General features: G+C 35.2%; 1 protein-coding gene across 1 annotated transcript in view; it reads left to right on the forward strand.

Moving 5' to 3' along the window:
- The window catches only part of trpc5a (transient receptor potential cation channel, subfamily C, member 5a), an 82,390-nt gene that overhangs the window by 37,094 nt on the left and 21,463 nt on the right, over positions 1–23,833 (forward strand). The window contains exon 4 of the mRNA XM_073842667.1: positions 4,995–5,516. Within this exon, the coding sequence (XP_073698768.1) occupies positions 4,995–5,516 (522 nt within the window). The remainder of the gene's footprint in view (positions 1–4,994; positions 5,517–23,833) is intronic.

The raw sequence follows: 23,833 nt of genomic DNA on the forward strand, positions 1-23,833 counted from the left end.
TAACTTGAGGGGCGGCACCAAGCATGCATTTGAAACTCTCACTGCACGCAATTGGATAACACCACAACCAATCACAACAATACACGGTGTGAACTGATAGATTAAACTCTTGCCGTATCCAGTCGGCAAAACTGCAAAAACGTCCTTCTTGCAAAGGAACGATTCGAGCGCGGTTTTCTGTTCCTCTTTTATATGAAAAGCCAAGTCTAACTCGTTCATTGTAGCGGCCAAAGCCGTTTCAAACAACTGGTGTCTTTCAATGTTTACTAAATGATTCCAGGCGTCGCAGCTCTGTCGTCATCATCTTAGCTCGCCTCTGGCCCGCCTACATCAGATACACCGATTTGATTGGTTCCCAGAACTGCTTACGTAATGCAGTAACGTGCATCATTGCTTGATGCCAGAGTGTCTTGCAGAGACAATTCAAATTGTGCTCTCGCGAGACCTCTGGATTTCCAGGGTAGCTCCAGGTAGCATTGTTGCTCCCTCTGGATTAGACGTACACACTTTTATGAAGTGAAGTGCTACATCACTAATACTGTTCAGAAGAGAGAGGCACAGGGTTCCTATACTTTTGATGTTACAGTGAACAAGCATTAGGGGAAATAAAGCCGGTAGCAAGGTTTGTTCTTTTTGCTTCGTTATTTGTTTTTCTAAAGTGAACTCCGGTGGTGCAGATACATCAAGTGAGATTGTTGCGGGAAGTGCCGTGGGGCCTAAATTGGAATCTAGCCCATGTACCATGTGCCCGCCGTTCACAGAGCATGGGCTATTTTGCATTGCTATCACTATAGCAACCCTTGCAGCCACTTGGGAGTTCTGGGGGAGGACTGTTATACTAATGGACTGAAAATAAATCTCAAAATAAAATGCGTTTGCAAACCTCACTTACTCACTCGCTGGCTTGTAACACCGACGTACCACAAATCATATTTCCATAATGTTCTCATGGCAGATATGGCTGTCTTTATTATAAGATTGAGTATGGGTCATATACTGGCACTTAAAAATGAATTAATATTGTTATGCATATGATATGCTTTTAAGTGTGTGTTCATGTGTTTACGCTCAGTCATCTGCTCTTGAAAGTACAGACCTTGACTCCAAAACAGAGGTAAACAATCAGGATAAAAAAGCAAGGAATTACACAATGGTTCGTGGTAAAGCATCTGAATGAGTCTGGATGTGATGGATGGCGAGAAAAGGTACAATTGGGGTGAAAGACAGAAAGAAGGAGAGGTGAAAGAGAGGAAAGGCTCTAACTGGCTTGTGGTTCATCTCTCTGACAGAGTTCATCTGCCTCCACGGCACACAGCTGCAAGGACGGCATGATGTATATGCAGTTCTCCTCCATCATCACTGTTTTTTTCTGTTCACTCATGTTGTAAACAGTCTTTCTCTCATGGTTCATCTTTCATGCTCCCGTGTAGCATCTGTGTTTGTGAGGGGAGGAGTGAAAGACAGAGGAGGCGGGTCTAAGGACTGTCTAACATCATGTTCTGGAAGTGTCTATGTTTTAACCAATTCTCATTACTGTCAAGTACACATTTCTTCTTCATCTTTAAAAATAAGCATCAAATATAAAGCTCCAGTCTTGGCTACTCCCTCTTACGTGGGTATTGTGTCTTTGGTCTGTTTTCCATATCCATTCTAGTCTCTATTCTATTCTATTCTATTCTATTCTATTCTATTCCATTCTATTCTATTCTATTCTATTCTATTCTATTCTATTCTATTCTAAAGCTGATAAAAAAAAAAACCTCATTATTTCGTGCTCTTTTAAGCAATTAGAATTTTATAATAAAGCAATTCATTTATTACATCAAAATATGCTGTGATACATAGCTTTAATTACACACCTTTAATTATGAAAAAAAATGACTCCAGTGTGGGAGTCAGTTGTGAACTCAGTAATGGCTGAGAACGATCCATTCACTGAGTCTGATTCAAAAGCACTAGATACACGTGTCAGAGGGAGCAACGGGTTCGAAGCTGTTTGTTGAATCTTTTTGATTGACTTATTATAAAGAACCAGTTCAAGAATCATTTATTATGTTCGTTGCTACTTGCAGCTATAACAGTGAAATCAAATTGAGATTGAATAAAATGGCTGCACAAAAAACGTCAATGTAACGTCACAAATAGATTTTAAATTATTGTTGCAAAATGTTCTTTTTTTTTTGCATTGCGAGCCCTGTGACATTGAACACTATTGAGATCCATTTGTGAAACTTTATGGTAAGCGCAGACTTCAAAAAGGTAACTAACAAATCTCTATATAGCTGGTTGAGATTTATAATGGTATGAGATTTTCACGGTATGATAATCGTCTCAGAAAATATCATGGTTTTATGGTTTCACGATATCACGATATATATTAAACAATAATTCTTCAACATTTTAATAAATGTTTTAAAATGTTATCAAATAAAAATTGACCAAACTTTATTTTTGGCAAAGTGCTGCACAACAGAGATATACTATAGTTAAAACATAGACAAACATGATATTCCTTAAAAATAATGTTTAAATACATTCATTATTATAAATAATATTATTATTGTTGTTAGTATTACTTTTAAGTACATTGTATAATGCTAATATATTTCTGTCATAACTTCAAGTTAAATCGAACTTTTATTTTGACGGGTTGTAGCGGAACTTATAGTTTCAGAGTGTATTTGACAATGTTTTTTCTCAAATAAAACTAGGAAATGTTATTAAAAGTTTTCTCTCCGAGCGTCTCTGGTGGTGTTCATGTTTATGTCGACGCAAAAATAAATAAATAAATAAAATAGCGTCATGCATGCATACTTCAGTATGTAGTAGATAAAACGGCGCCCCTCAGAGACATACAGAAACAAGCAGATTGTTTATATAGCACTCTCTTTGCCCTTTAATATTTACAGACACATATCATATCTACTTGTGATTTATCTATCGATCCGATTGCGCGTTTTACATGACATCCTCGTTATACTGTAATTTCCATGTTCCATGTGCACCGGGATTCCCTCTACATCATGGCCTTAATTTATAACTTGTTATGAATGCAACATACCTTTATCTGCACGGAGGTATGGTGTCCGTGGATATGGTCAAACATGTTGAATGTATTACCTGCTTTTGCAGCCACTTCGTGTCCACATTTTTAGCAAATTGGATCTGCCCTCAAGGACAACCCCGCATTTGTTTTTATTAAATATCCGAAGTATTCCTATAGTGCAGATTTAAACTTTTTTTTCGGCGGGGGGTGAAGATTAGATTTAATCTCTGTCTCTGCCATTTCTCCGTTGTGTGTGTACGTGTAAAGCAGCCAAGTGCATTCAGAGAGAAGCAGCCGAGTGAAAGTAAGTTGCATATGTGCGGGTGAGAATTCATTTTTTTATTCATTTTTTTAAAAAATCGGTATATGCAAATGTTTAGGGTATGATAATCGTGCACGTTCAAACCGCGATAGACCGGTATATCGTTACAACCCTAGCTATAACCTTTTATTGCATAAAATCTGTGCAAGTCTTCATAAGAAAAGATGCAGAACGATGCGCTTCGGTGTAACCTGAGTGCTTGGACTTATGCATTCAATTTGTACATTGCAGGTTTTACGGGGTGGTAAAACAATTTTTTTACTGAACTGGAAAAATACAGCACATTATTAGTAAGCAAACAAGTTCTTTGCGAAGTTGAAAAGTCTCACTGTTATTGGACAGTTGCGTCTTGCTTTAAAATGCACCAGTGCTAAAATATTAAAGCCTAAGGTTTGCACTTACCTCAAAATTTGCTCATAGTTTGGTCAAATTTTAAGCAGATGCGTGGCCATACTGGTGATACTCAGATGTAAGCAACAGCATGGATTGCATGGTTAATATACTACTAAAGATGATTGTTCTGCTAATTTATGCTGTCTAAACCACGGAAAAAACACGTGGAAGCTGCTAAATCATGTAGATGAGGACTTAGTAAGCAGGAAAGGATACAATATTTTGACAAACTAAGTAAAAGTTTAATAGCTGACCCGAAATGATAAGAACAAACACAAATGTTGTCAAGATCCTTGCCCTGGAAATCCTGGTTCAATTTGGCCAACCACAAAAGCCTTTTATTCCTCAGATTTTTGCACTCTTCTCTTTGATTTGTTATAACTGTTGGCAGTCTATAGTACTCTAAATGTTTTTTCCCAGTCCAAACGATTAGTAATTGATCATTTTCAGCAGCTATATTCAGCACAATATGCAAGTTTTGTTCAGTTCAGTGGCATTGTTGCATTCAGTGCCACCAATATGGCCGATTGATGATATGTCGTGAAAACACTCTGTCGACCTCTATAATTGTCTAAAGTTGTTGGACGACTTGTTTAATCAACTATTCTGCTCTACCTGTACTCAGAGGTAGTGTAAGATTGTAATATTAACAGTAAAACACTGTAAATATGCTATAATTAAAACATAAATTCCCTTAGTCTATGCAGTGAAAAATTTCATGTAATTTTACAGTAAAATACTGTTAAATTTTTATGTGAAAAAGAACAAGTCACATTTTAATTTTGATTCTTCATGTGGTTTTCTTTTTATCACCTGTTTTTAAGGTGGTTGTCTGTATATTATAGAAATAAAATCAGATTTTAGTAAATTTTCAATTAATTTCAGTAAATTTTTTACACTGTAAATTCAATCTGTGAAATGTTGCTATTGTATTTTTTTACAGTAAAGTTCTGGCAACCACAGCTCCCAGGGGCAAGCTAAAGTCTCAGTTTGTTCCATATTTAATGTCATGGCTGGTGCAGCAAACAGCTGGGATATTACAGAGCTCATTTGTGATTTTTAGTTCCTATGAGGAGAGCTGGCTGCACTCTCGTCTAGTCATCTGTATTCTGCCGCTTCGCTGTGTAGTTTGTGTTTACATGCTGTGTGGGTTGGTGGATTGCCATACTGATAGACTCTCAGCAGCTTGTGCAGGTGTTTTTCACACTTTCGTTCTTGTCCCCTCTTTCTCAGGTTCCGTCATTAATGATGGACGCCCAGTTTTCCGAGTTCACACCTGATATCACTCCCATCATGCTCGCTGCCCACACAAACAACTATGAGATCATCAAACTCCTGGTCCAACGCAAAGTCACCATCCCTCGGCCGCACCAGATCCGCTGTGACTGTGTGGAGTGTGTGTCCAGCTCTGAGGTGGACAGCTTACGTCACTCTCGGTCCCGTCTCAATATCTATAAAGCGCTTGCCAGCCCCTCTCTCATCGCACTCTCTAGTGAGGATCCCATCCTAACCGCCTTCAGACTGGGCTGGGAACTGAAGGAGCTTAGTAAAGTGGAGAACGAGTTTCGACAAGAGTACGAGGAGCTTTCTCAACAGTGTAAGCTCTTTGCTAAAGACCTGCTGGACCAGGCACGTAGCTCTCGTGAGCTGGAGACCATCCTCAATCACCGTGATGACCAGAGCGAGGAGCTAGATCCGCGAGAGTGCAGAGACTTGGCCAAACTCAAGCTGGCTATTAAATATCACCAGAAAGAGGTGAGGAAACTTCTTGTAGCTGCTTGAAAAAATCTTCTCAAAAATGCTGCTCATTTCTACCCAGTTTGATAGTATAAGTATAATGTATAAATTTTTCATATTACAGTATATTTTTGTATGCTTATGAGAAATGGGAGGATGTGCTGAATTATCATGAAAGCGTCCAAATGTCCAAAATGTTAATTTTTATTTAAAAAATGTAATTGTCCAAGAACAGTTAATTTTTAAGCGAAATTTAACTGAAATTTTGCTTGAATTTGTTGTCAAATATGATCTGGACATGTTTTTTGACAGATTTTGTGAAGTGCACCCAAATACACCATGAAAAGCACTTTTTGTACTTTATACATTTGTAATTTATACATTTCTGTGGTACATACAGTCAAGCCCGAAATTATCCATATCCCTGGGAAATTCTGACTTAAAGTTGCTTTTATTCAACCAGCAAGTTTTTTTTGACCAGAAATGACACAGGCTTTTCTCAAAAGATAAGACGATGTACAAAAGGCATCATTGTGGAAAAATATTACTCCTTTTTTATTTATATTTGAACAAAAAGTGTCATGTCCAAAATTATTCATACCCTTCTCAATAATCAATAGAAAAGCCTTCAAACGCTTCCTATAATTGCTGACCAGCTTTTTGCATGTCTCCACTGGTATTTTTGCCCATTCATCTTTAGCGATGAGCTCCAACTCTTTCAGGTTGGAGGGTCTCTTTGCCATCACCCTGATCTTTAGCTCCCTCCACAGATTCTCAATTGGATTTAAGTCAGGACTCTGGCTAGGCCACTGAAAAAAGTTAATGTTTTATCTGCTAACCATTTCTTCACCACTTTTGCTGTGTGTTTTTGGTCGTTGTCGTCCTGAAATGTCCACTGGCGCCCAAGGCCAAGTTTCTCTGCTGACTGCCTGATGTTGTTGTTGAGAATTTTGATGTATTGCTCCTTTTTCATGGTGCTGTTTACTGTGATTAGGTTTCCTGGTCCACCGGCTGAAAAACACCCCCAAAACATTAGGTTTCCAACACCATGTTTGACAGTGGGGATGGTGTTCTTAGGGTTGAAGGCTTCTCCTTTTTTACGCCAAATGAAGGCTACATCATTGTGGCCAAACAATTTTTGTTTCATCTGACCATAAAACAGAAGACTAGAAGTCTTCTTCTTTGTCCAGATGAGCATTTGCAAAGGCCAAGCGGGCTTTTGTGTGTCTTATCTGGAGAAGTGGTGTCCTCCTTGGTCTGTGTCTGTGGAACCCAGCGGTGTGCAGTGTCCGTTGGACTGTCTGCCTTGAGATGTTGCCACCAGCAGAGCCTAGATTCATCAGGATGGCCTTGATGGTAATCCTTGGATTCTTTTTTACCTCTCTCACTATCCTCCTGGACAGCACAGACGTCACTTTTGGCTTCCCGACCACGTCCTCTGAAATTTTTCAAAGTGTGGAACATCTTGTATTTTTTAATAATACTTTGCACTGTAGCCACTGGAACTTCAAAACATTTAGATATGGTCTTATAGCCCTTTCCTGACTTGTGAGCAGCCACAATGCGCAGCTGCAGCTCCTCAGTGAGCTCCTTTGTCTTAGCCATGGCTGTCCTCAAACCAACAGCAGAGAGCTTATGTTTTTCACCTGTTGAGTTGATTAAAACAGCTGTTCCCAATGAATCAGGGTAATTAGGATGCTTTAGAACAGCTTGGACTATTTGGAATGGTATAGAACTTTGGATTTTCTCATAGACTGTGACAGTTTGCAAAGGGTATGAATAATTTTGGACATGCCACTTTTTGTTCAAATGTAAATAAAAGCTGAGAAATATTTTTTTTCCACAATGATGCATCGTCTTGTACATCGTCTTATTATCTTTTGGGAGAAGCCTGTGTCATTTCCAGTCAAAAAAAAACTTTAAATCAGAATTTGCCAGGGGTATGAAAAATTTCAGGCTTGACTGTATATAGTATCAATGCATCAAATTTACTTCACCAACTCAAACTTTTACTTGAGTCGCCGAAAAATGCTAAGTGTAGAAAACACTAGGGCAGAGAGAGGAACTTTATGAATTTCTTTGTGTTGCAGAAGTCCACTCACTTATTTTGCATTCTGCAGACCCTTAGAGTATTTTAGAATGTGTTGTTCTAAACCTAAAGCAATAGGCAAAGTGCCTTTCTAGATTTCTCGTCCACGGGGGGATACAATGTGTGCTGAAGACCAGAGCTTTGACGAGATTAGAAAGACTGGAGATAGAGACAATGAGAAAGAAGTGCTAGACAGATGAAAGACAGTTGCTCTGTTCCAAGACCTTGTGTGCTGCCACACTGCGTACTGCCTATAGGCAGCTGCCTTCTAATTCAGGGTCCAAAAAGTCTTGGAATTGATTTGAAACTCTTTAGGCAATAGCTATCACTGTATCAAATAAATAGTGCTTTGCAACTGAGACTTGACTTAAAATTGATTTTGAATCGAATGACATGACACTCTAATAAACATAAAAATACATCACACAAATATTAAGTTGAATAATCCATTTTTAATTACACTGAGTGAAATATACATTTATTTACAGTATAATCTAAACTTCCTTTCCCCTCATCTGCCATCTTGGATTTATTGTTTTTTTTTCACTGAGCATGTCGCAGTGCATTACGGGATTGCATTCTCCACAAAGATACATGATGTTACCTTAAAAATTTGGCCAAAAGAAGACAGCATAATTAAGTTTTTAAGCCTACCTTTTGGAACAGCTTTCATACTGGAAGTGCTCCAATGATGCCTTAAAATGCTACCACCGTAGGCAGATCACTAGGTTTTGGGAAAAAAGCAAGGGAGTAATGTGCGAGGTAGAATATTTGGAGCATTTTGTTGAAGCAGGCAGCAGGAGTGTGTTACATATACTGTAGTATTGTTTGAGAGAAACCTAGTGGATTAGTTCACTTCCAGAATAAATATTTCCTGATGATTTACTCACCCCTATGTCATTCAAGGTGTTCATGTCTTTCTTTCTTCAGTCGAAAAGAAATTAAGGTTTTTAAAGGAAACATTCCAGGATTTTTCTCCATATAGTGGACTTCAATGGTAGCCAACGAGTTGAAGGGCCAAATTGCAGTTTCAGTGCAGGTTCAAAGGGCTCTGCACAATCCCAGATGAGGAATAAGGATCGCAAAACGATTGGTCATTTTCTAAAAAAAAATAAAAATAAAATAATTTATATACTTTTTAACCACAAATGCTCATCTTGCACTAGCTCAACCTTACCAATTACGTAGGTACGCTAAAAAAAAAAAAAAAAAGGATTTTTAATGCTTGTTCAAATTGCTTGGTTAAAATGATCAGAAACAACGAAATCATTTTGTGTTGGGGCTACATAAATCATTTTTGTTGACACAACTAACTGAGTTATTTTTGAGATTTAGAAGAGGTTAGGAGATTAGAAAAAGTTTTAAAGGTTATTAAATTTTGAGGTTAGCACTCATGCTTAGGGTGTTGGCAGCTTCATTGACTTCATGATTCATGCAATGAGCAATAACGGTGCTAATGCCAGTTCTGAGATCAGTCTACTTTGCTAAACTCTTATGGTATATTACAACTATTAATGAAATTAGTGTTAACATGCCAACATGTGTTTTTGCTAATTATTAAAAAAAATATCTTGTCAAGTTCAACTATCAAGTTCAGTTAAGCAAATAATATTTTGTTGGGCCAACTAAACATTATTTGTTTAACTGAACTTGTTTTAGTCTTGTTGTATGAACCTAAACTAATTGCTCGGAAAGTATTTACTTAATTTAATTAAGTTCACGCCCTTTACAAAAAAAGTAACAGATGATTTGGAAGTCGAAGGAGAAAATGAGATTTCACCCTATCCTACCTTTTTGAACCGAAGTATACATAAGAAGAACTAACCACATGTGACCTTTCCAAAGTGATTACCTAAAGTAGTGGATGTAGAGCTAGAGCAAGATGAGCATTTGTGGTTAAAAAGCATATAAATTCTTTTTTTTTTTTTTTTAGAAAATTACTTATCGTTTCAGATAAGACCATTATTTCTCAGCTGGGATTGTGTAGATCCCTTTAAAGCTGCATTGAAACTGCAATTTGGATCTTCAACCCATTGGTCACCATTGATGTGCACTGGATGGAGAAAAATCCTGGAATGTTTTTCTTAAAAACCTTAATTTCTTTTTGACTGAACAAAGGAATAAATCTTGGATGACATGTGGGTGAATAAACTATCAGGGATTTTTTATTCTGAAAGTAAACTAATCCTTTACGCAGCTGCAAAATATATTTTAATGTCTTGCATTTGAATTGAATTTGTTTCAGCATTTTGATTTTGCTACTGTTAGTCATCGTAATACAATAATTTAAAGTCAAATCAGTATCGGTGTCCAATTATGTGTTTATTCTTGGCCATTCTGCATGCAATGCGTAGGATAAAGTTCAGTTTATTTTGTGATAATGACTGGATTGCTGTTAGTTATCCTTTGCTTGTTTGATAACTGTTTACTTGACATAGTTCAAAAGTTTTAGGACAATGCGTTTTTTAAAGAAAGGATGCATTAAATGTATAACTGTAAAAAAATGTTTACTTTGCTACAGAAAATCAGCAGTTTTCAACATTAATAGTAATAATAATAAATGTTTCTTGAGGAGCAAATCAGCATATTAGAATGATTTCTGAAGGATCATGTGACACTGAAGACTGGAGTAATGATGCTTGAAAATTCAGCTTTGCATCACAGGAAAATTTGTAATGTTTTAAAATAACAATTATTTTAATATTGAAGAATATTTGACAATATTGCTGCTTTAGCTGTGATCAAATTAATGCAGCATAAGAGACTTTTGAATGATAGTGTATCAGTTGCAACATGTAAATTATCGAGGAAACAAAGCAGCAAATGGATTACAATGGGACTAAAGTTATAAAAGGAAACATGCAAAGCTAATCAAATACTTATAATAAAAGGTTATAAAGGTTTTGAAACAAATAATGTGAAAAGTACCGGCCATTCCGACAAAACAAGGATAAAAACATTTTGATGGTGCATTGGAAACCACCTCAAGTTACGTTTCCTTGATTTTTACGTTTCCACGTCTTTGGCTTTCCAGGGAGATTCCGGTGATCTTTATCATTCTGAAACCCAAACCGTCTTGTTGCAGAACTGACTTATGCTCCAAACGGAGGATTTGAGAGCCTGGTGTCAGTACGTCTCGTTTCTCTTCCTGTCAGTCAGAGGTGATGCTGGCCCTGACCTGCGAGACTTCTCCTCCAATTAGCTCTAATTGTTTTGTGCACCTCAAGGAAAGCTGCTGTGAATACAGATCACAATGCTGTACGCGTACACACACGGAAAACATGGCCAAGACAGATTTGGGGCTTTGAGCCAAGAGATGCTTTACAATTGAAAAAGAGAGATGAAGACTATTATGGCCCATTTAGCATGCCTTTCTATTTGTAGTGATTAAAGTTTTATAGAATGAGATTAAATATTGAGAAAAGGTTACCAGCGTTATACTCCAGATTTCACAGGAGAGAGCAGGGAATCAAATATATCTGGAATAAAGCCACACAGGCTTGCTTGAAACATTACTCAGGGGCCTTGTAGTGACAGATAATGCTGCTTATGGATTTCATTATACGCTCACAGGTCTCAGGAAGAGCCTTTGTGTTGCTTACAGCTGTCTTTAAATGGGACTGGCCCTGGTCTTCTGTTGTTGTTGTAACTGCTAAAGGATTGTACGACCTTGCACACAAATGTCAACAAGGCATCTACTTGGTTTGTGGATCTTTCATCTTGAAGATGTAATTATTCCTGATATTTGGGGTTGGGAATTGGAACAAACTTAGTATTATTAAAATGCTATAATAGTATTTATTACTATTTTGAAATAACCTTTATTTTTATGTTTATAGTTTTAATTTGTGACCCTGAACCACAAAACCAGTCTTAAGTAGTATAAGTGGGTATATTTTTAGCAATAGCCAACAATACATTGTATGGGTCAAAATGATCGATTTTTCTTTTATGCCAAAAATCATTAGGGTATTAAGTAAAAATAATGTTCCATAAAAATATTTTGTACATTTCCTACCGTAAATATATCAAAACTTAAAGGGATGGTTCGGAGTAGAATTGACTTCATTGCTATGCACTCCGAAGCCCATGTAAATACCCCATCCGGAGTTTTTTTTTACCTTAGTCAAACATTTATGGAGATATTCGAGTTTTTCGAATTTCTTGTTACAGGAGTGATTGGTACATGTGATGTATCTTGTAAATTGCACCACTAAACGTGCAAGTAATCTTACCAAACTTGTACAGTAGTGTAAATAGGTTATGTACTCACAAAACGCTGCATCGGAACATTTGTAAGTCCACCATGAGTGTTTTAAAAACACGTTTTACCCGAGAACTACTAGTCTCAGAAACTACAAATGGCGACACGTCGACGTCACTTCCCTGGTTTGAAAAAAGCACGTAAAAGTCCTCCTACAAGTTGACATGCACACAGATGTAGTAGGAGGACTTTTACGTGCTTTTTTCAAACCAGGGAAGTGACGTCGACTTGTAGTTTCTGAGACTAGTAGTTCTCGGGTAAAACGTGTTTTTAAAACACTCATGGTGGACTTACAAATGTTCTGATGCAGCGTTTTGTGAGTACATAACCTATTTACACTACTGTACAAGTTTGGTAAGATTACTTGCACGTTTAGTGGTGCAATTTACGAGATACATCACATGTACCATTCACTCCTGTTACAAGCAATTCGAAAAACTCTAATATCTCCATAAATGTTCGACTAAGGTAAAAAAAACTCCGGATCGGGTATTTAGATGGGCTTCGGAGTGCATAGCAATGAAGTCAATTCTACTCCGAACCATCCCTTTAATTTTTGCTTAGTAATATGCATTGTTAGGAACTTAATTTGGACAACTTTTATGGCGATTTTCTCAGTATTTCGATTTTTTTGCACCCACAGATTCTAGATTTTCAAATAGTTGTGTCTCGGCCAAATATTGCCCTATCCTAACAAACCAAATCAATGGAAAGCTTATTGATTCAGCTTTTGTGAGGTATAAGGGTCAAAGATGTTAAGATGTCCACGTCAAAAGAAATATTCAATAGTGATTTTATGTCCATAGAAAGCACATTAAATTGAATTAAATTAAAAGTGTCTGCTTTTAAGGTTTCAAATACGTTTTTGTCATACTAATCATATTAAACATCCCAGAATAAAAAAAATGTTCAAATATAGAGATACAGGAGACGTTATTTTATTTTATTTTATTTTGTTATATTATTTTAAAACGAATTTTCAGTAGCCAAAATTGTTAAACTAATCATTTTAAACATGACAGAATAGAAATGTTAAAATATAGAGATACAGGAGACATTGTTTTATTTCATTTTAATATTTTCAGTAGCCAAAATTGTCAAACTAATCATATTAAACATGAATAGAATAGAAATGTTAAAATATAGGGATACAGGAGTCATTTTTTATTGAATTATCTATTTTATTTTATATATTTTATAAAATAAATAATACATTTTTGGAGAATAAAATGTCGAAATTTGGTTACATTGTCATTCAGTGTAACACAATATTTATGTAAAAATTCAAACAACATGCTTATTCTGACTTGTGCATATTAAAATATATAAAAGAATAAGGGAGCATATTACATTTTATTTTGTTTTAAGTTTTGTACAAAATTCTTACTGACAAATAGGCAAAACCCAGGAAAGTGGCAAATTAAAAGAGTAAAAGTAATTGTAGAATTACAACTAATTAGTATTTGGGGTGAAAGTAATTCGTCTTTTAATATGTTATAAATGGATTTTTGTTGTAAATATGCCTGACAAGACTGTTACACTGAATGACATTTTAGTGGGTGCCTTCTCTAAGTTAGGGAAAAATGTATGATATTTATTTTTTGCTCAGAAAAACAAAAACAAAAATGCAATTAAATTCAACAGAAAACTTTTAAATATTTTTTTTTTGGAAAAACAACATCAATTATTGTTTTTATGCTAAATGTTTTTTTGTCTTTGACCCAAAAATAAACCTGTATGACAGGTTTTTTTTTTGATCCAGGGTCACATTTCTGTTTTAGTCGTTTTATAATGTGCTTTTTTAATCTTAAACTTATTTATTCTAGGTAGTTACCATAAATTATCATTTTTTATTTAATTTGTTTTTATTTTTAGATTTTCATTTTTCATTTTAAGTTTAGATTTAGTTGTTTTAGTATTTTTGATTTTTGCCATTTTTATTAGATATAATTAATGTATTTTTTCAGTTTTAATAGCCTACATCAAGTAGGCTTCACCTCGATATACAGCTTATTTAACTTATTTTCAGTTATTCTCAAAGGCAACATTCCTGATTTTTTTTTCATATTTTATTTAATTTCATCTTATTTCTTTTCAATTACATGTACTTTAGGTTTTAGTTAACAATAACAACACTGTTAAAGAGATAAAAAATGAAAATTACCCCATGATTTACTCATCCTCAAGCCATCCTAGGCCATTTTTCTTACACGAATGCATCAATTCCCTTCAGACGACATTGTGTAGTACTTTATATGATGGATGGATGCACTTTATCAGACTTGAAATAGTCAACAGCCATTAACTGCCATTATAAAGCTTGAAAGAGCCAGGACATTTTTAAATATAACTTAAATTGTATTCATATGAAAGATAAAAAAAGTCAAATACATATAGGATGGCTTAAGAGTGTTTTTCATTATTGGGTGAACTATCCCTTTAAGTATAAAATACAGTGTACTGTAACTCACTGTTTGTATTATGAACATGAATGATGTCATGAATATTGTGGCTTTTTGTGGAAACGCTTTTACATTTCTAAGCAATCAGACTTATGATTTTTACTTGACACATGATTAACTGGCCAAAATCCCATAGGTGTAGATAACAGATACATCCTTCTGATGTTGTTCCCTCATCCTTTTCTACTCTTGTGCCTCACCTCCTGTCCTTCCATCATCTCTTCATTTCTGTAATTTTGGAAAGTTGATTTACTGCAGGGGAACATCAGCGCAGTCAGCACCCCCCACCCCACATCTTGCGCACTCGCTTTTTGAATCGATAGGGATTACATACCCCATATACTCTGAGCAGCATTTTGCTCAGTAACTGCTGTGCTTCAATCTCCTTACCTCGCCTCTCAACTGAACTGCTGCTTGAATGCAGTGCTGTATTCATGTGCATCAATAGACGCAACTGCTGCTGATAGAACTGTAAGAAGTGGGCTTTGGTCACTTGGCTATTGAATAGGACTTGAAAGTGGTAGAGCGTTTCAGTGATTTAAAGTCACAGTGAAATCAAAATGAATACCAAAACCAAAATGAAAGTTTTTTTTTTTAATCCAAAAAAGAAAATAACGTTTTGGTAATTAAGCGTTTAAGTTTAAGGTAATTACAGTAGGTTGGTGAATTTGATATTTTATTATCATGTTCTCAGCTGATAAACTCTGGCAAAAATTTCAGCCTAACAATTTTGACATATTCCTAATCTTGTACTGTTTTTGATCTCGGTGAAGTGTGTTTCCACTGCTAACATGTTTATGTGGTGTGCATTTAATAGATGCTGACAAAGTCAAAATGTGTATTCGGAAAAAGCCCCAAGTAAACATCAGTGATTTTGGACCTCCAAAACTAATTTTAGCCGAAACCAGAATTATTTTATTTTATTTTATTTATTTTTATTTATTTTATTTTTTATTATATTATTTTAGAATGAATATTTTCAGTAGCCAAAATTGTTAGATTAATAAGTTTTAACATACCAGAATAGAAATGTTAAAATACAGAGATACTGCAGGCAATATTTTATTTTATTTTATTTTATTAATTTTTTATTTATTTTATTTTATTTTAGAATTAATATTTTCAGTAGCCAAAATTGTCAAACTAATCATAGGCAATATTTTATTTTATTTTATTTTATTTTATTTTATTTTATTTTATTTTATTTTATTTTATTTTATTTTATTTTATTTTATTTTATTTTATTTTATTTTATTTTATTTTATTTTATTTTATTTTATTTATTTTTTTATTATATTATTTTAGAATGAATATTTTCAGTAGCCAAAATTGTTAAACTAATAAGTTTAAGCATCCCAGAATAGAAATGTTAAAATACAGAGATACTGCAGGCAATATTTTATTTTATTTTATTTTATTAATTTTTTATTTATTTTATTTTATTTTAGAATTAATATTTTCAGTAGCCAAAATTGTCAAACTAATCATATTAAATAAAATATAGAGATACAGGGAGCATTTTTTTATTTTATTTTATTTTATTATTTTATTTTATTTATTTTACTTTATTTTGCAATGAATATTTTCAGTAGCCAAAATTGTTAAAGTAATCCTTTTAAACATCCCAGAATAGAAATGTTAAAATACAGAGATACTGCAGGCAATATTTTATTTTATTTTATTTTATTAATTTTTTATTTATTTTATTTTATTTTAGAATTAATATTTTCAGTAGCCAAAATTGTCAAACTAATCATATTAAATAAAATATAGAGATACAGGGAGCATTTTTTTATTTTATTTTATTTTATTTTATTTTATTTTATTTTATTTTATTTTATTATTTTATTTTATTTTATTTTATTATTTTATTTTATTTATTTTACTTTATTTTGCAATGAATATTTTCAGTAGCCAAAATTGTTAAACTAATCCTTTTAAACATCCCAGAATAGAAATGTTAAAATATAGAGATACAGGCTACAGATTTTATTTTATTTTATTTAGTTTTATTTTATTTAGTAATGAATATTTTTTAGTAGCCAAAATTGTTCAACTAATCATACTAAACAAGAATAGAATAGAAAAGAATTCAGGAGTCATTATTTATTTTATTTGATTTTTATATATTTTATATTTGATTTTTTATTTTACATCTTTTATATTTTATAAAATATAGAAAGACACAGGAGGCATTTACCCACTTTTGTGCCATTTCATTCCTGTATGACTTTTTTTTTCTTTTGTTGAAAAAGAAAAATGTAGCAGAAGCTGCTTTCTTTGTGTCTGTCATGCTCTACAAAACTAGAAAAGTATTCTGTACGACTGTTGCCACGTGATACAATTGTATGAGGAACAGAGTGATATTTGAAATGGTCCCCATTCACTTTCTTTGTACAGAAAAGAGCAGCATAGACAGTAAGTAAATGAATTTTCACTTTTGCGTGAAAAGCGGCAGGTCAGATGTAGGGGAGCGCTGATCTCATGCTTGTTCTTCTTCACACTGGATACTGGATGAACATCGAATATCGCCCTGTATTTTTAGTCCTGCACCCTGCCGGAGGAATTGCTCGCTCTGTTCTCGCTGATGGCACCCTGGGATTAGAGTACGCTCCCTCCGCTCACTCTCTCACAACACATCACTCGCTCACTCTCTCTTACTGATCCAAGTCAAACACACAGATTGGGGGGGGGGGGGGGGGGCGAAAGGACGAGAGATAGATAGAAAAGACAGTGAAAGTAGATCTGACTGAGAACAAATTGTTGCTGAATAATACAACACAAATCAATTTCTCACTCTGCCTGGTCGGCAGGTTGGATCGCTCCCGGCCAACTGAGCAGCAATGGCTTCTTTTGTTCTGATGGAGCGAGGGAGGAGAGAGAAAGAGATTTATTCTTTCTCTCTAGCGCTCCACTGCTCTGTTCTGCTGTTTTGGACCTTGTGTGTAAAGTCAATCAATGCTTCTCTGCTTTGATGACTTGTTTCATTACAGGAATCCAAGATAAGATGTGCAATATAGTTTGCTTTACTTTTTGGCATTTGTATTCATAGTATAACAACAAGATTGTAGGAAATTATTCATGTATTGTTATAGTACTGTATTTTTGGTGTTGTGTGTTTTTGTTGTTTTGATTATTTATATCATATATTTATGTTTAGCTTATTTTAGTTTAGTTTTAGGAAATTCAGTACTTTAAATATTTTCATTTTAATTTAGTTTTTATTTCAGTTTTAGTTTTAGAGTAAAAAATGATTGAGTATGAGAAAGTAGTTTTTCAGCTATTCTATGCTAAAACTTTACATTTAATTGGCATTAAATGTTAAAATATAGAGATACAGAAGGTATTTTTTATTTTATTTTATTTTATATTTTATTTTATTTTACTTGTTGGCATTTGTATTTATACTATAACAGAGATATTTTAGGAAATTATTAATGTACTGTTATAGTACTGTATTTTTAGTGTGTGTTTTTGTCATTTTAAAAATTTATATTGTATATTTATGTTTAGCTTGTTTTATTTTAGTTTTAGGAAATTCAGTACTTTTTATTTTTATTTAAATATTTTCATTTTAATTTAGTTTTTTTTATTTCAGACTGTAAAAAATTATTGAGTATGAGAAATAGTTTTTTAGTTATTTTATTCTAAATTTAAAAAAAAATATTCTATGCTAAAATTTCTAAAAAAAAATGTAGAGATACAGAAGGCATTTTTTATTTTATTTTATTTTATTTTATTTTATATTTTATTTTACTTTTTGGCATTTGTCTTTATAGTATATAAGAAAGATTGTAGGAAATTATTCATGTACTGTTATACTGTATTTTTAGTGTTGTGTGTTTTTGTCATTTTAATTATTTATATTATATATTTATGTTTAGCTTATTTCATTTTAGTTTTAGAAAATTCAGTACTTTTTATTTTTATTTAAATATTTTCTTTTTCATTTTGTTTTAGTTTTAGACTGTAAAAATGACTGAGTATGATAAACAATTATTCCATGCTAAAATTTTATATTTAATTTATATTAAATGGTAAAATATAGAGATACAGGAGGCTTTTTTATTTTATTTTATTTTATTTTATTTTATTTTATTTTATTTTATTTTATTTTATTTTATTTTATTTTATTTTATTTTATTTTATTTTATTTTATTTTATTTTATTTTATTTTATTTTTTCAGTAGCCAAAATTGTCAAACGAATCATATTAAACATACCAGAATTGAAATGTTAAAATATAGTGATACAGGAGGTGTTATTTATTTTATTTTATTTTTTTTACTTTTTGGCATTTGTATTCATAGTAAAACAGAGAGATTGTAGGAAATTATTCATGTACTGTTATAGTACTGTATTTTTAATGTTGTGCGTTTTTGTCATTTTAATTATTGATATTAAATATTTATGTTTAGCTTGTTTTGTTTTAGTTTTAGGAAATTCAGTACTTTTTATTTTTATTTAAATATTTCCATTTTAATTTTTATTTTAGTTTTAGACTGTAAAATGATTGAGTATGAGAAAATAGTTTTCCAGTTATTCTATGCTAAAATTTTACATTTAATTTAAAGTTGCTTGCCATTTTTAAAAATTATTTGAGAAATTTACTAGCAATTTTTTAGTGATATATACATACATATATTTTCAGTGTACTTCATTTATTTAGCTTGTTTCAGTGTACTTCATTTATTTAGCTTGTATTTAACTTATTACAGTTAGTTTGCAAAGGCAAATGGCATATTTTCATTCATTTTATTTGTATGGATTTTTCATTTATTTTTTATTTCAGCTTAATTTTGATTTAGCAAAATGTATTTTAAAAATTGGTAACAATAGTAACACTAAACACTAAGTTGTTACATTTCCCCCTTTGACCATGTTTTTACCATTTATAAATTATACATTTATAGTTTTAACCTTTTCCTACACTTTCCCGACACAAAAAATATGTACACTACCAGTCAAAAGTTTTTGAACAGTAAGATTTTTAATGTTTTTTATATAAGTCTCTTTTGCTCACCAAGCCTGCATTTATTTGATCCAAAGTACAGCAAAAACTGTAAAATTCTGAAATATTTTTACTATGTAAAAAACTGTTTTATATTTGAATATAATTTAAAATGTAATTTATTTCTGTGATCAAAATTTTCAGCATCATTACTCCAGTCTTCAGTGTCACATGATCCTCAGAAATCATTCTAATATGCTGATTTGCTGTTTAAGAAACATTTTTAATTATTATTATTATCAATGTTTAAAACAGTTGATCCAAAGATCAGCATTTATCTGAAATAAAAAGCTTTTGTAGCATTATACACTATACTATTCAAAAGCTTGGAGTCAGTATAATTAATGAATTTATTTTTTGGGAAATAAATTATAGAAATTATTTATATTTAGCAAGGATGCTTTAAATTGATGATAAAGACTTTTATAATGTTAAAAAAGATTTCTATTTCAGATAAATGCTGTTCTTTTGAACATGTGACACTGAATACTGAAGTAATGATTCTAAAAAAAGCAGCTTTAAAATCAGGAATAAATTACATTTTAAAATATATTCAAATAGATAACAGTTATTTTAAATAGTAAAAAAATTTGAAAATTATACTATTTCCGCTGTACTTTGTAACAATTAAATGCAGGCTTGGTAAGCAGAAGAGACTTCTTTAAAAATATTAAAACATTTTAATGTTCAAAAACTTTTGACTGGTAGTGTACATATTATATAAAAAAACAGTCTTTTTGGATGTTTAAAAAAAAAAAAAGTACTTACTATATTTTAATCACTCCACCAAATACTTAGTTGCACAAGGGATTGTTGGCTACCAATTGTATGTCTATGAAAATCCACTAGATGACAGTATCTTAGTAGACAGGATGTTAAAGACACATTGGATTCTGACATTGACTTTCTGTATACTGCCTGTGGTGGCATAACATAACATAATTTTATCATTTAATAGTACATGCTTCCTGTGCACATTTATCTTACGTTGTCATACACTGTTAAAAGTTACATATGTGCTGTTTTGCCCGTTCATAGCTCATGAAACATTAATATGGGCTGTAAATTGGACATAGCAGGAAGGATGAAGCAGCGGAAGGAGGTAACAGGAAGCTAAGAGGCAGAAAAACAGCTTATTCCAGCCAAAAAAAAAAAAAGAAAGAAAAAATGACAACTTTCTGGCAACAGTAACATCAGGCTTATCCCTGGCAGCTTGCGTGTGAACTATAGTTTCAGTCCGCTGCCCGTCTGCTTCTACACACTATTCTGGCCAGCCTTTCCTTGTCATTTATTCATCTCGCTCGGTAAGAATAGCATGGACTGCATAAATTAACTAGCACTCCAGTGTCTCTGTGACAAGCAGATTGCTCTCAACAACTTAAATACATAAGGAAGTTATGACAGCGACTAGGGATTTCTCCGTAACAACCCATTAAACCAAATGTTTACAGGATGTATTTGTTCATGTGAATAGCTATTAGCTCCACCCACTGCAGTACTCTGCGTTTGTGTTTATATACTATAGTTGGCGATGTGGGTAAGTTTGTTAGTTTTTTTAATTTACTGCTTACTATATACATGTTATGAGTTGCTGGTTGATGATGAGCCAGAGTGACAAACTGAAGAGACAGGAGTAGATCCAGTGAATGTATTTACAAATGACAGGGAATCCAGACAAAAACACCAGCAAACTAACTTTAAGACGACACAATGACACAGAGGGGCAAACGACAGACTAATGACAGACAGGTGGAGACAATAATGCGGGACAAACCAACTACAGCAAAACAAGTGGGGGAGACAAAGGGAGAAACCAAATCAGGACAAATACAAAGACCAGAAACACAAGGATACATGTAACATTACACCCCCCTCCCGGTAGGCGCGTCTCGCGCCGTAACAATACTACCGGGGAGGGAGGGTGGGCACCCTGAAGGCTGCTACGGGACAGGAACGTGGTAGTCTGGGAAAGCTTCCAGGGTGGATCAGGGAACCATGGCGGATCTGGGAGTTCAGGAGGCCATGGCCGGACAGACAGTTCGTGAGGTCATGGCGGGTCAGGGAGATCAGGAGGCCATGGCCGGACAGACAGTTCGTGAGGCCATGGTGGGTCAGGGAGATCAGGAGGCCATGGCCGGGTAGACAGTTCATGTGGCCATGGCGGGTCAGGGAGATCAGGAGACCATGGCCGGGTAGACAGTTCGTGAGGCCATGGCGGGTCAGGGAGATCAGGAGACCATGGCCGGGTAGACAGTTCGTGAGGCCATGGCGGGTCAGGGAGATCAGGAGACCATGGCCGGGTAGACAGTTCGTGAGGCCATGTCGGATCAGGGAGATCAGGAGACCATGGCCGGGTAGACAGTTCGTGAGGCCATGGCGGGTCAGAAAGTTCAGGAGGCCATGGCCGGACAGACAGTTCGTGAGGCCATGTCGGATCAGGGAGATCAGGAGACCATGGCCGGGTAGACAGTTCATGTGGCCATGGCGGGTCAGGGAGATCAGGAGGCCATGGCCGAACAGACAGTTCGTGAGGCCATGGTGGGTCAGGGAGATCAGGAGGCCATGGCCGGGTAGAAAGTTTGTGAGGCCATGGCGGGTCAGAAAGTTCAGGAGGCCATGGCCGGGTAGACAGTTCATGTGGCCATGGCAGGTCAGGGAGATCAGGAGGCCATGGCCGGGTAGACAGTTCATGCGGCCTGGCCACGTTGGCTGTGGACCTATGGCCCCCCCAAAAAATTTTCTTGGGGAAATTTAGGGATTTAGAAGGAGGCGCAGACACTGGAGGGCGCTCTGGAGGCGCGGACACTGGAGTCCGCTCTGGAAGGCTGGGCGGAACCAGTGGAGGCTCAGAAAGGCTGGGCGGAACCAGTGGAGGCTCAGAAAGGCTGGGTGGAACCAGCGGAGGCTCAGGAAGACTGGGCGGAATCAGCGGAGGCTCAGGAGACAGAACTGGGGCCGTAAACTCCAATGGGAGCGCCATGTCCATAATATTCGTAATTTCCATCCAGGCTGGAGACTCAGGCTTGACCGCCAACTTGGCCGTGAATTCAGGTGCGACCGCCATTGTGACAGGGAACTCAGGTGTGGCCGCCATCTTGTTCGGGAAATCAGGAACGGCGGCCATCTTGCATGCAGACTCGGGCGTTGCAGCCACCTTGCGTGCAGACTTGGGCATTGCAGCCATTTTGCGTGCAGACTTGGGCGTTGCAGCCATCTTGCGTGCAGACTCGGGCATTGCAGCCATCTTGCGTGCAGACTTGGGCGTTGCAGCCACCTTGCGTGTAGACTCGGGCGTTGCTGCCATCTTGCATGCAGACTCGGGCGTTGCAGCCATCTTGCGTGCAGACTTGGGCGTTGCAGCCATCTTGCGTGCAGACTTTAATATATATATTAAAAAAATAAGAAAATTGTACACATGTACAAAAGTTTACATCCCTGGCTCTTAATGCATATTTTTTCCTTCTTTAGCATCAGTGAGCATTTGAACCTTCTGTAATAGTTGAGTAACATATGAGTCCCTCAGTTGTCCTCAGTGTAAAAAGATGGATCTCAAAATTATACAGTCATTAAATACATTCAAATACACAAAAATGCTGAAAAACCAAAGTATTTGTGGTACCTAAAGGATTTTTCTGAAGAATATCAAGCTGTTTAACTGTTCAGGACAAACAAAGGACTTATGAAAGAAAGTGAAAGTCGTGACATATTGTCAAGTATGGTGACCCATACTCGAAATTGGTCCTCTGCATTTAACCCATCCAAGTGCACACACACAGCAGTGAGAAGTGAACAAACATACACACACAAACACACACCGGAGCAGTGGGCAGCCATTGCTTCAGCGCCATGGGAGCAACTGGGGGTTCAGTGCCTTGCTCAAGGGCACTTCAGTCATGGTGTTGAAGGTGGAAAGAGCACTATTCATTCACAATCCCCACCTTCAATTCCTGCCGGTGTGGAAATCGAACAGGCAACCTTTGGGTTACAAGCCCAACTCTCTCACCATTAGGCCATAGCTGTCATCCAAGTGCACACACCCCCGGAGCAGTGGGCTGCCATATTGCGGTGCCCGGGGAGCAGTTGGGGGTTAGGTGCCTTGGTCAAGGGTCTCACCTCAGTCTCACCTGCCGGACCTGAGATTCGAACCCGCATCCCTTGGGTTACAAGTCCGACTCTCTAACAGTTACTCTCTAACTGCCTAAACTAAACTATCACTAAACAAAAAACACAGCCATGGATCATTCAGTTAACAACACAGTATTAAGAATCAAAAGTATGTAAACTTTTGAATGGGGTAATTTATATAAATTTAACTATTATTTTCTCTTGTGGACTATATGTAAATGTCTTTTATGTGAAGTATCTTACTTAGGTCAGTGCTAAATGAAAAATATCATGCATTTTACATGATCCCTCTTATTTTGTTGAAATATTTAACATGTTGCAGATTCTGCAAGGTGTATGTAAACTTTTGACTTCGACTGTGTATGCTAAGTAGCTACAGCCAAA

Source organism: Garra rufa, chromosome 6, assembly GCF_049309525.1.
Source record: "Garra rufa chromosome 6, GarRuf1.0, whole genome shotgun sequence".
In the NCBI taxonomy this organism is placed as follows: domain Eukaryota; kingdom Metazoa; phylum Chordata; class Actinopteri; order Cypriniformes; family Cyprinidae; genus Garra; species Garra rufa.